The sequence below is a fragment of the Photinus pyralis genome, unplaced genomic scaffold (genome assembly GCF_008802855.1).
Source record: "Photinus pyralis isolate 1611_PpyrPB1 unplaced genomic scaffold, Ppyr1.3 Ppyr1.4_LG2, whole genome shotgun sequence".
In the NCBI taxonomy this organism is placed as follows: Eukaryota; Metazoa; Arthropoda; class Insecta; order Coleoptera; family Lampyridae; genus Photinus; species Photinus pyralis.
Genome location: NW_022170403.1, coordinates 42,216,008 through 42,230,148, shown reverse-complemented (window position 1 = coordinate 42,230,148; position 14,141 = coordinate 42,216,008). Strand labels below are relative to the sequence as shown.

The 14,141-nt window shown below is 33.9% G+C and overlaps 1 protein-coding gene across 2 annotated transcripts in view; it reads left to right on the top strand.

The window, feature by feature from the left end:
• Positions 1–650: 650 nt before the first annotated feature.
• LOC116165072 (single-minded homolog 1-like) overlaps positions 651–14,141 on the top strand; it is a 42,141-nt gene continuing 28,650 nt past the window's right edge. Inside the window, exon 1 of one of the 2 annotated variants that reach the window (XM_031479352.1) lies at positions 651–765. Coding sequence is in view for 1 of the 2 variants with exons in the window: in XM_031479351.1 (XP_031335211.1) it covers positions 1,152–1,188 (37 nt within the window). In the remaining variant the exon portion in view is untranslated. Of the gene's footprint in view, positions 766–1,136; positions 1,189–14,141 lie in introns of those variants that run through there. The other variant, XM_031479351.1, reaches the window with a different exon arrangement.

Sequence of the window (14,141 nt, the reverse complement as noted above, 5' to 3'; positions counted from 1 at the left end):
AAAAGGAACGACTGAAATTCGAAAAAGCATTATTGGTTACACAATAAATTAATCAATACTCATTTGACATAAACGAAAAAAACGACCAGCAGTGCAAAATACCAAATATTTCTTCGGTAAAGTTTTAATATAAATGCGTGTAGAATTCTAATAAAGGACCACTGTTCCCATACTATTCGCAACACCCCCGTTGTTTATTTAAGATTTCGTCCACTCGAATTATCATATCCAAGATTTTATGTTATTTATTTCAGTTGGTGGAGGATATGCAAGATTACATGCATAAACAATTGGGCTGTTTGGGAAGGGTGGCGGAGAATGACGAGTGTGGGGATATAAGGGATAAAGAGCGGCGGCGGCGTGTTGTTAAAGCTATAGATTTTGCCCCCCAAGTGGCCGTTTCCGAGGATTATCGACGTTCAGGATTTGCTATAAGGGCACTTACATTTATTACTTTTATTATAACATCGTGTACCAATTGAATGTACCATTTAAGCCTTTTAGAAATAACACTAAACGCGTGCGACGACTAATCACTTTTACTTATTACATTCGAAAATACGTGACGATTATTTGAGAAATTTATCAACACTTGAGACATGTACCAATTTAACTTTTTAAAGCAAATTACTCATGAAAAATGTCGATAGTTTATACACGTGCGCTCTTATAATTATGAAGAAGTCTTGAAAAATCTAGTTCTCAGGATAAAAGTGCAGCGTTTGCGAAAGCTCCTTTTCCTCAAAATAAATAGAAAATTGCAAGGTAAGCCTTCTCTACTAGAGCCCCTTGTTATTCATTGCGGGCTACACAATTAAGAAACCTTTCCTGAAAATTTTAAGAAACGGGCTATTTATAAAACGTTCTTGTGTTTTAAAATAATAAAAAAAAATGATGAACAATCTCAAGTTGGTGAAAATCATAACAATTAGTGCAAAGCGAAGGTCAGCGCAATGAGCCTGCCTTCCGCGGTAGCGTAGGTCAGCACGAACCTCTTTTGTTTTGAAAACATTTTGACAATATTTATGTATGATTAACTACCTTCAGATTAATTCTGCCACCTCGCTTAGTATTGTATTTAATACGTGAGTCGTCGTAAGTACGATTCGTCTTTGTTTGTTGTTAAATTGTGGTTGTTTTTTAAATTTGTGATGCAGGACCCATTATCCCTTTTGGAGAATGAGGCGGGTGAGTGCGTTGGTTGGTAAGATTTCCTTGAGAAATTATATTCTACCCTTCTTTACGCAATGCGTACATATATATGTATCATCGTCCTTCATGTTTTGAAAATGCTGAGCTTCACTTTTAAAATTTCAGCCAATTCTCAGCTTTTTGGGGGAATTTTTCGAAAAATTTTTTGGTTTTGTCCATCTGTCTGTGCCTCTATTCCTCATTTAACTCGAGACCTTCGCCAATGGATTCTTACGAGTTCAAGGATCAGTGCTAGTGAATATGAGCGAGAGTAAAAGTCGTGGTTACAAATAGTTACGAGCTGAGAGTAAAAAAATCCCCTACTGACAGTGTCGGATTAACCATTAGGCAGAGTAGCCAACTGCCTAAGGGCCCCGGGTCGACTAGGGGCCCCGTGCACACACCAAAAAAAAAAATTGAAACGTTCATCGAACGAAAATGCCATTTTTTGCTCCTTAAATAGTAAAGACAAGGAAGTTTTAATTTCATTAAAAATGCACCGATTTGGAGGAAATTTTCTTTTTGTACATATTATAGCTAATAAAATTGGATATGAAAATCGAAGATCAAAAAAAGGCAAAAAAGACGATGCATTCATTTTGTATGCCTGTCTGAAGACATTGGGGAGAAATTAATGGGGAAATAGACAGATTCATGCAAAAAAATACTGTTTGGATTAATGTAGTGGTAGTAACATCAGGTAACTGGAAAATGCGCAGGTGCACCATCCTGTTGAAACCACTGACCTCAAAGATCAGTGGTTGAAACCAACAGTTTCCAGCTTTTGTTTTTTTTTTGTGTGGTCATAGTTGTATTCCTAATGAAAAATGATACTCAATACAGTATGTACTTTTTTACACGCCATATAAAAAATAAAGTAGATGATTTCTCCGAAATGAAACGTTATATTGAAAATCTCTCCACAAGGTCTTGTACAGCTGAAAGAGTGGCAATGAGAAAGTATTTTTTTTATTTTTTCGTACCTGTTCAAACATCAGAAAATATTACAAAGAAAATCGGTAAATTTCGGTTTTTCTAACATATCATCGGAAGTAATCGGAATTTTCTTGCTATTTACATCAATATAAGTAATAACTGATTAATTGCGCGACGTTTCTCGAATTGTATATGCTATGGTTTTCTAAATCCGCATAATAGACGTTCTCCTCTTGGACATATTGTACAGGGTGGTCAAAATTGCTTGTTCGCGATGTTTTTCGGGGATATTTTGAGAACTAAAGGATATAGAATGCTGCGGTTTGCACTTTTCCGAATACTTTTCAAAGCTATCTAGATTGACGATGTCAATTTTGACGTATGACTTGTGGGAACGTGGCAACAGCGCAAAAGTCCAAAAATGTTATAAAAAGTTTTTACTTTATAACTTAGACAGAATAAAAGTTACGTAGAAATAGTTTCTGAGTAAGGGTGTGTATTAAATATTTCCCATAGGCTACTTAGTTTTTAAGATACAGCACCAAAGTTTGTTTTTTCAAATAGAATGTATAATATTTTTTTGCAGCAATAAATTCCGATTTTTTTCTAATTAGGAAAATACATAGTTATCATTATCAGTATGTTAGAAGTTAAACTCTGTGATCAATATAAATCAATCTAAAGTCTGAGTAAACCATAGATATAGCTTTCAGTCAAATTTGAGATAAATTAGCAAATTCTATTGAAATACTGTTATTTTGAGCATTTCCTGAAATATGAACTATATACTCCACGGCGTACTTGTATTTAATCCATATTTTCATGACTGAATTTTCCTATTTATTTAAATTTTTTTTGGATCAAAGATACTGATAACTAGGTATTTTTCTAAATGAAGAAAATAAGGACGCAAAAAAAACATTTAATGCTGTATCTTAAAAAGTAAGTTGGCTATGGAAGATATAAAAATACGCCCTCACTACGAGACTATTCTACCATTCTTTCTACTTTTTTTAATATTCCCACAAATAACCAATTTATAACAAAAAATTTTCATTGTATTTTTGAACTTTTGCGGTGTTGCCACGTTCACGCAAGTCAAACGTCAAAATTGATATCGTCAATCTAGCAGCTTTGAAAAGTAACTTCGAGAAGTGCAACTCTGCTTCTTTTAGTTCTCAAAATATCCCAAAAACAAGCAATTTCGAACACCCTGTACAATTTATTTGTTAGTTACAAACTGAACTTTACGCCAAAATTGTAGTTTTTCATACTGCATATTAACTAGAAGTTTTGTAAATTTCTCTCTTTTGTGCACATTCAGGAAAAGTTTGCCTTAAAAATGTAACACCCTGTATAAATTTTTCAATCAATAAAGAATTTTTCTTTCTTCTTAAAGAAAATATTGGCTGTTTTCTTTTATCTATACTGTTTCATGTTTAAAAAATCACGCTCACAATTGGAAGTATTTTTATTATATCTATGCTCCGCGTTGGTAAGCCGCTAAAGTCAAATATTTTATGACCCCTATTACAAATCTATTTGTTTAAACAAGAAAGTATAGTAGCATTAACCACAAACTTTGAGAAAAATAGTGCTAAAAACTATAATACGGCTCCCGCGATTTTTGGAATTTTAGATTTTCATTTTTGACCTCAGTGCGCCGGCTTAGGGGAGTTTCGATAATTGGGGTAACTTTTCGTGAGGTTAAGAAAACTCCTCCGGCTTCTGTCGGGGTAGCTGCCGTAATTTTGGAAAAAAATGGCACCGCAATTCCTATTCTCACTTTCTGAGCTCTTGGCCGACGTGGGGGAGCTTATTTTTATCGGAGGTTCCATCTTTAATAGCGAAAAAATTGTCGTAAAAAGTAAGAAAAGGGTGAATTGAAGGAAAGGAGAGAGGGGGTGAGAGTTGCATTGCCTAGTGCCACTGACAGAGTCAATCCAGCAGTACTGCCTACTGAAAATCGTACGCGATTCTTTCGTATTTTGTTATATTTTAGCGCATTCTACAGAAGGGTAGAAAGACCATGCGAGTTGCTATTAGTAATTTACAGGTTTAACTGTCATTATTATTATCCATGTGGGGGAATTCGAAAGAGTTGCCAAAATCTGTCTAGAAATTTACAGTTTTATTTGACAATTAACAGATATCTATGAAAATTTACATATCTTTCAGATAACTCTATAAATTTTGCAATTTAACATCTATTTCGGATTAAATTTTTTATTTATAGAAATTTACAAATTCTTCTGGGGATCTTTCTGAAAATGTAGAGATCCTTTTGGGAATCTATATAGATTTCTGTGGTAATTTACAGACTTTCCCGTAATATCATTCCGTCTGAAGGAGGAATAAGACAATATCGGAGGTTAAATACGTGTTGTAATTTTTTTTGTCAAACAGTGTTGGCATGGTATGTATACTGTATAATCTAGACCCTGCATTATAATCATTCATAGTGGAAAATGCATAAAATGAAACTATCGAAAATGCAGAATTTACCTTCGGGGACCTATCAGTAAACGAACCTTGTCGAATTTGTTAGTCCTAATACGAAAACGGAAATCCATTTTGTAGAAGAACAACGTTATACTTTGAGAAACAGTTACGATTTCCTTAATGGATATGTTTAGAAACTGCTAAAAAATTCAAACTTGTTTCTTAATGAAATTCTTAGAAAGTTAATACTTTAATGCACGCGGTACGCTACAAATCAGTCATTGGTGTAATTAAACGTAAACAAATTAAATAGCCAACAAAGGACTTTATGAACCTTCACTAATTGTGATTTTCAAAGGAATTCTTTCCCCGTAATCCATTCCGTATTTCTTTATCTTTATTGTTCACCACTTCAGTTTTATATTTGTCCCATCTGTTGTAAGTGTTACCTACTATCAATTGTTCGAACGTGAAAAATTAAATCGCTTTTTGTGATTTTTTCCGCAATTACACTATGCTAATTCGTGTGAACCTATTCTTGTTTATTATCAGTAAGTGGTATAGGTAGAAAGCTACTTCTCTTCTGGCGTTTTGGTCGAAGGAATTTTCAATAAACATTGCTATTTGCTTAATTTATTGTAAATTTCCATTTCTATTTTCTGTCTCATCTACACTATCTATAGCGATTTTCCTCGGAATCATATAGGTACTATTTAGGACGTTTCGGGGGCAGTATTTGTAAGTAAATCTTACACCATAAAATAAAGTATATGGTACTTTTCATTTCTTTTCAGTATTTCAGTAGCAAAACACTTTGGAAAGATCTGTTTCATTTTAGAGAGCTCTCGAAATATGTGTGGCATGAGAGATTAGCATTTAAAATTTTTAGGGTTGGTGAGACATGGAGCACAAGGTCGCTGATAAGTCTGGAAACGATCGATTATCGGGGAAAATATACAAAGTATTGCAAAAAGTTTTATACAATCCTTTTAGGCTTCTTCAATATCTACTAGTAATTATACGGGGTTGGTCTTAAGACGCAACACACAAAAATTGCATATTTTAAAATGGAACACCCTGTGCATTATTCGATATTTCAAATCTCTCTCAATTTTAAGCTAAATTTGTAAGAAGCAGTATGTATCCAAACTCCATCGTTTCCAGGTTATCGAGTTTGGAAAATAAGCGCTATTCCTTTAACAGTATTGAAAGAAAAACAAGATACGAAGAATCGCATACGATTTTCAGTAGGGGAATTTCTTGACACTCGGCTTTCATTCGAAAACCGGACTTTTAATCCGGCTCATATTCAATAGCACTGACGAACTCGTAGAAATTGATTGGCGAAGGTTTGATATCGCTGACTCTTTTCGTTCCCGAGTTAGACGACGAACAGACAGACAGACAGACGGACAAAACTATCACATAATCTTTCGAAAAAAAAATTCCCCTAAAAAACGTTAATGACATGACGAATTTCTTTGTGTGGTTTTCTGTGGTTCTGAAAAGAAATTATAATAATAATAATAATTTTTATTCCCAACTTTGCTTAAGTATATTCAAGTTTTTGAATTGATTCAATACAGGGTTTTCTTTTTTTTGAAGAGGGAAATCATGTACAGGATGTTCAATTTTCGACACGTTTCTAGGGTATCTCCGTTATAAAAAAATATTTATTCTTAACTTTGCCTAAGAATATAGGCGTTATGTCCTGTTTTTGACTTAAAATGCAAAAATCCAAACTTGAAAATTTTTCCGCGGAAAGTGGAAAAGCGATTCCATTTTTGAATTTTCTGAATATATTAACTTTTTTGGATTCTGGAATTTTGTTAATATTCAAGTTTTTGAATTTATTAATTCAGTACAGAGTGTCCATTTTTTTCTCAAGGGGTAACTAGTGTACAGGGTGGTCAATTTTCGATACTTTTGTAGGGCATCTCCGTTATCAAAAAAAATAATAATTTTGATTCCCAAATTTGCTTAAGTATATAGGTAGGCGTCAAGTGCACCATTTGCCTTAAAATAATAAAAATCACAACTTGAACATTTTTCCGTGGAAAGTGGAAAAACGTTTCCCTTTTTGAATTTTCTGAACATATTTTTTTTTGGATGCTGGAATTTTTTTAATATTCAAGATTTTGAATTTATTAATTCAGCACAGGGTGTTCTTTTTTTCAAGAGAGAAATCACGTACAGGGTGTTCAATTTTCGACACTTTTCTAGGGCATCTCCGTTATAAAATAATAATAATAATTTTTATTCCCAACTTTGCTTTGTATATACAGGGTGATTCCTATAGTACCTGCCACCGTTTGGGAGCGTGTAGGTGGTGCGTAGGGGAGTATTTTGATATAGGACACTTGGGGTCGAAAATCTAAAATAAGGGTGCCAGAGCCAAATTTACCTTCTGGAATTTCGCGCCTGTAGGTAGGCAACCCAACCGGCCGGCGGTGCACACGGAGCGATCTCAGGCGGCGATGTGTGGCTGACACTTGATCAGAATTTTGTTTAAACCCACGAAATCCCGTCTGCAACGACGCGTATCAAGGGAATAAACACTATGGCAATAGTATAATAATAGTTGGCTAGATGTAGGAAGTGCATTGAGAACAACGGTGGCCACGTTGAACACTTGTAAACGTTAATGCTTTTGACTGTCGTTTTCCCTCCTTCCCTCCCATGTCGCTTCCTCGCGCTAACTCGCTCTGCATCGCTCCGCGCGAAACGTCGGTCGGTTGGGTTGCCTACATACAGGCGTGAAATTCCAGAAGATAAATTTGGTTCTGGCGCCCTTGTTTTAGATTTCCGACCCCAAGTGTCCTATATCAAAATACTCCCCTAGGCACCCCCTATACGCTCCCAAACGGTGGCAGGTACTATAGGAATCACCCTGTATATAGGCGTCATGTGCTCTTGTGGACTTAAAGTGCTAAAAATCAAAACTTGAACAGTTTTCCGCGAAAAGTGGAAAAGCGTTTCCCTTTTTGAATTTTCTGAATATATTAGAAAAATTTCTTGGATTCTGGAATCTTTTGAATATTCAAGTTTTTGAATTGATTCAATACAGGGTTTTCTTTTTTTTGAAGAGGGAAATCATGTACAGGATGTTCAATTTTCGACACGTTTCTAGGGTATCTCCGTTATAAAAAAATATTTATTCTTAACTTTGCCTAAGAATATAGGCGTCATGTCCTGTTTTTGACTTAAAATGCAAAAATCCAAACTTGAAAATTTTTCCGCGGAAAGTGGAAAAGCGATTCCATTTTTGAATTTTCTGAATATATTAACTTTTTTGGATTCTGGAATTTTGTTAATATTCAAGTTTTTGAATTTATTAATTCAGTACAGAGTGTCCATTTTTTTCTCAAGGAGTAAATAATGTACAGGGTGGTCAATTTTTGACACTTTTCTAGGGCATCTCCGTTATAAAAAAAAACAATAATTTTGATTCCCAACTTTGCTTAAGTATAAGTGGATTGATAAAAGACACTAAACCTTCCGCATACTTCTTTTTATTATTTCTGGTAGTTAAAATAAAGGCATTAGGTGATAGCGACTATAGTTTCGACCCGAAGGTCATTATCAAGATGAAATGTTAATATTTGAAACGATGACTAACCTTAGGTAACATACCTTAAATTTAAGAGAACATGTAAAGGTGGTTGAAAAGTTACAATTTAAAAGGGTACATTTTGGTTATACGTATGAGGAAAAATCACTAATTTATGACATGGTAAATACTAACAATTTTAACAATTTAACAAACTTTTGTCCTCACATATTATAAGTACAATTTATTAATATTAATATACATATATATTATAATATATAATTTAAGCTTGATAATGACCTTCGGGTCGAAACTATAGTCGCTGTCACCTAATGCCTTTATTTTAACTACCAGAAATAATAAAAAGAAGTATGCGGAAGGTTTAGTGTCTTTTATCAATCCACTTATTCACTATCACCCCGTTTTGAGTCGTCATAAGATGGATAGCTACCAATTATTTTTGCTTGAGTATATAGGTAGGCATCAAGTGCTCAATTTGCCTTAAAATGATAAAAACCACAACTTGAACATTTTTCCGTGGAAAGTGGAAAAACGTTTCCCTTTTTGAATTTTCTGAATATATTAATTTTTTTGGATTCTGGAATTTTGTTAATATTCAAGATTTTGAATTTATTAATTCAGTACAGGGTGTTCTTTTTTTCAAGAGAGAAATCATGTACAGGGTGTTCAATTTTCGACACTTTTCTAGGATATCTCCGTTATCAAATAATAATAATGAATAATAATAAGACTTGGTATTGGTGTCATTCGATCAGAAATAAAAACCATAAATTGCAGATATTGACATGTGGGTATATCAAAGAACTGAAATTTTTGTAAAATCTAAAAATGCACTAAAAAAAATAGGGGTTGCCATTTAAAATAGTGTTAGTTCCAGTATTTCCGGAAGTGCCACCATTTGGAAAATATTTTAATCGATTCGGCCTTCAGAGTAACTGTTGAGAACAAATTTTCAAAAACCTACCTATTTCACTTTTCCAGAAACGTTTAATTAAAGCTTCTAAAGAAACACCCTATACACAAAGAGACAAGGTAAGGTAAAATTCTCAACTGAAACCAACAAAAGTTACAAGGGAAATTATCGACCGTTTCTTCGGATTTACTGGACACGTGGCAACCGTATAATTTTAGAGAATCGCGGAAGCGTGAATGTTGATTGCCGGAAGTAATCGATAAAATAATTGGAATGGGAAGTGGAAATTCCATATTTTTTCCTTTTCTGGAACTGAATCCTTTATTTTCCACGTTTCATTAAATTTCATATTAAATTATGCAACAAAGGATGATGACTATACCAAATTACAATGGCGTAAAATACAACAAAGCGTTAGGTCCAGTTTTCCCCTTCTTATACAATCACAAAACTTTATAGTGTCTTTTGACATTTGGTAAAAGGTAACTGATGCTAATGAAAATGAAGGGAAAAACTGTATACTGAAATGTGCGCATGTTGATCGTACGACGTGCCTGTAAGGCGGTATGGATTATTTGCACCAACATCCATTTTCCTGTATCAAAATTAAAATACTAATACACTCAACAATGTTGCAAAATGACTGTAAACATTTAAATGTGTTATATTTTCCGCCGAGAAATGAGCAGTTTAAATTATTATTCACGTTCAAACGTGACTTTACCTTATGTAAAAATTGTTACCTATCGCCCTGAAATTTACTAACATTCGTACATAATCTTTCGGGTGTCGCGCGGTAATATTTTGTTATTGTATTTAAAGACTTTGTAAAGCAGCAAATTAAGATTCTAGATCATCAGGTCGAAGGGTGAATGAGATGTTAAGCGGTTTATGTTATGCGTTAGCGCGTACTCCAGCTGCAAGCGCTATTGAATTTTTCACGTTTTCGCACCCCCAAATTTTATTCATTTTACTTCGTCACATTTGCGTAGATTTAATTCGCGTAATTCTGAAGGTGGTTTGATTTGTCGTTAACGATTGTCGGCATAAAGACAACAAAGCATCAGATTTGAATGGGATTGATACTGATACTTGATGGGTCCGTGGTAGGGACTAACAGGGGTGCATCTCCACCACTTTTGTTGCCATTGTGCTGATGGGCCGTGACATATGCCAATAACAATGTGGTGGATTTTGTGGATTGGGGAGGTTGTGGGGAGGGGGGGGGGCTAACTGGGTGTTGTCCGACCCGAAAATTCACAAAGTGGGGGGTTAGCTATACGCCCAAATTTTGAAATTTGAATAATTCAATAACGATCGACCAACAAACGTAACTAACAAACACCAACTAACGACCAACAAACACTTGCAATAAAAATATTTTGAACATTCAAAAAGTGGGGGGCTAACTATACGCCCAAATATTTGAATTTTGAATAATTAAATACCGGTCAACCAACAAACCTGAAAATGTAACTATCAAACACCAACAAACGATTGAAATAAAAATACTTTGAAAATTCAAAAAGGGGGGGGGGCTAACTATAGCTCAAATTTTGAAATTTGAATAATTAAATACCGGTCAACCAACAAACGTGAAAATGTAACTAACAAACACAAATATTGTATCAAAAATCATTACAAATTTATATGTAAATCTATGCTTAAAAATTATTTACAGTGCCGTGCGTTTACAAAATTAAAAGGTCACATTTTTTTAATGGATTTAATGGATTTTTTATTATTAAAGATTATTTATAACAACATGAAAAACATGACCAAACGAAATAATTTATTAAATTAATTAACACCGCGGAGTAGCATAAACTTTGTTCTTTAAATATCCCCACAAGAAGTAATATAAAGGACTTAAATCAGGGGAAAAAACCATTTCAAATGCGAATATCTCCGAAACGAATCAATAGAATTTGAAAAGCAAAGCAGATTAGTAATCACGATTAAATTGGCTTTCAAATAATGTGCCATTTGCCATAGGATTCCATTTAAAATTTTAGGGATTAAGCTCCCTACGTAGAGGGGTGAAGACTTGGATTCGTGATTTGCATTCCAAAAGTTGTCCCCTTCGAATACAAAATCGACGTGTTCGAGGATTTTTCGAAATTTCTAAATTTAATACCCTAAAAGCCCTCTGTATACTTCTCGTTGGGCCACTCTGTATATCCACCTTGATCATGTAGAAGTTACGGGCTCAAATTTTAAGTATGTTGGAAATAAATCTAACCGATTGTATTTGCTCAACTTTTTATTGTTCAAATTTGAAAAGTTCATAAATTTTCTTAATAACCGATTTTTTTTATGCGACTTTTTATATGACAAAAACTGACTCTCTTTTACTATAAGAACACAATTCTTTCAAATACGTCTGCCTCCAACATCTTTCCACCATCATTCCTCCATTTATACTAACCATAGTCCTCCTCGACCCCCTGTCGTGATCGAATATATTCCCTTATATCTCCAGGACGGATTGTCGAAAGAGGGTACTCGCAAGGGGAAAGTGGAACGTCAGGACGAGACATATCTATTGGTGATGTCAAAGCTTTCAATGCAAATATCTGCACAATGGAGTGTCGGAGGATTTTGAATGTATACCTACCAAGCGGCCTTAAAATGTTTATTTTTTTTATTATTATTATTATATTTATTACACCCATCGAGATACAAATTAAAATACCACCATATTCTAGTCCATAACTTTTGATTGAGACGTCCGATCGAAACAGTACGAATTGTTTTGGATTCTACGCACCAAAATTAATAAGAAAAAGTGTTTTCCCGAGAAATTTTGGTGCAGTCGATTTTTGGTGAAAAGTACTTTCTTTATTTAGGGGGCACATCACGTTCCTGATGCACCAACACGCTGAAAAGCTTTCCATAGAGTCTTTAGATTTGTGCCATGCTAAATCCATTAATATTCTTTTCTTTATCCTTATGTGTAAAGAGCCTCCGCCCCATTTATCACCTACCAAGAAAGTAAACAACGATAGCATGCCACTACCTTATAACTCAACAATTTACTAAGCTATTTCGGTTTAAAAAATGCGCTTTATCTCCACATGAGTTGTTCACAATTTACACTTGTTTTAAATAGAACGGTTACTTTTGTCTGTAATATTCTTAAAGAGCTTGAAATTCTCTTTAGAATGAAATCAAATATGTTATAACCTTTGAAATTAAAACTACAGTAATGTGTTTAATACCAGTCGCAGTAGCTGTAGAAATTTAAACAAAAAGGAAGCGAAGAAAACAAATGAGAAACAGTGTCAAAGATAACTATTATAACTTAAGACAAATTTAAATAGATTACACTATTGCTTCCTATGCATTATCATTACATCGAATAAAAACCCTTAACATTTTTTATCATTTGTGTAATTGTTATTTTGTTGCATTGTGGATTGTAACTAGTTTTGTGACAGATATGATAGTGAAAAACTCTCTTTTGTTTTTGTCGCACAGTTACTGCTATTGGTTTTTAAACGCATTAACTGTAGCTTGTTTTTGTAAAGTAATTATAACTGATTTGGTATTTTGGTATCGATTATAAATAAAATTTCAAGCTCTTCAGGATATTTGCAGAAAAAAGTAACAGTTCTAGGTTTTCTGATTGCTCTTTTGTTTTTTATAATCAATTTGTTTTTTTTTTGGAATAATGTAGTTTTATCAGATTTTGAAAGTAGAGTAATTTTTTTTAGCACTTTTTTTTTAACAATCAAAAAGATTATTTTTTTTGTATTCCTTTTTTATGAAGAAATGAACTTTGTCCAATATCCTAAAAACTGTGATCTACTGGACCGAAATAAATATGTAATTGTGACCCCTTAAACGTCGGAATTCGGAGTGGTAACATGGTTTTTTGGAACCATGTTACCAACTTTGACAAACAAATTCCCTTACCTCCATTTATATCAACAAATTTGTAAAATCGTACCATCATATTAACGTGGTCAGTTTTTTAATTTGGAATTTACGATGCCTAACCTTAATACATGACAATTTTCCACCCAAAATTTGTTACGTGGCAAATTGACTCGACGTATTTCTAAGCAAAACTTTCGACGAAAACGTCAAAATTTAATCGGCTATCTTTATGCACTTGGGATATTACTGTTGATTATTTTACTTACCGGTAACGATTTAAATCTTCCAATTGGCAGAGGCGTATAAAATCAATTAAAAAGGGCAATGACAAGCGATGATTAGGTGATCTGATAAATGGTGAGAACAATAAAGGCCGGAGATTGGATCCCTGCGGCACTCCGCCGCTTGCAACATAAGATGCAACTTCGTAGATAACATCCTCTACACATTTCTGATGCAATAAAATGATTCTGTTATATGGATTCGTCAAATTTTCACTAAATACGGTAAAAGCGCAAGAGTTATTTTTAGAAATTGACAGATTCTGAGTCTGCGGCGAACTGGTAAGATACAAAATGTCTAATTTATTGAAAAGCATACCGCTCGTGTAACTAGAAGTCTTTACCGGTTATTGATTTATAATCTTTTTCACAATTTCCTTAAGCCGCTTTAAAAATCATCCACCGACGGCTCCTAAATACCTGAACGACGAATGTATAGTATATCCCCAAAAATATTTATACAACCTGGCAAAATTTAAATTTTATCATTTGAGAGAATGACATCTGCAAGTTTCTCACACCCCTGCAATGACAGCAATAACAATAAAATGGGCACCTTAACTAAAGGTATCGACTAGCGGGCGGTAAGTTAAATACATCCACCTGTGGACCTATGATCACTACCGTCATTTAAAGGGTATTGGAAAAAGACGTATGTCTATTCACCTCTCTCTTTCGTTCGGTTGTACCGCTAGGTTCAAAAAATAACTGGACGATGTTGATTTCATTGTAGTAAACTTTTACGTTTATGAATGAGTAGTAATATCTGGTGGCTGAGAGTGAAGTGAGTGCATCGAAAGTGTATAGAAAGAACATCCCTTACTATGAAAAGTATAGAAGTGTTATACATAAAAGCAGGTACTAACTTTATTAAACTATTTTAATTACATATTTGCTCAAAATTATTATTTCAATTCTACATAGA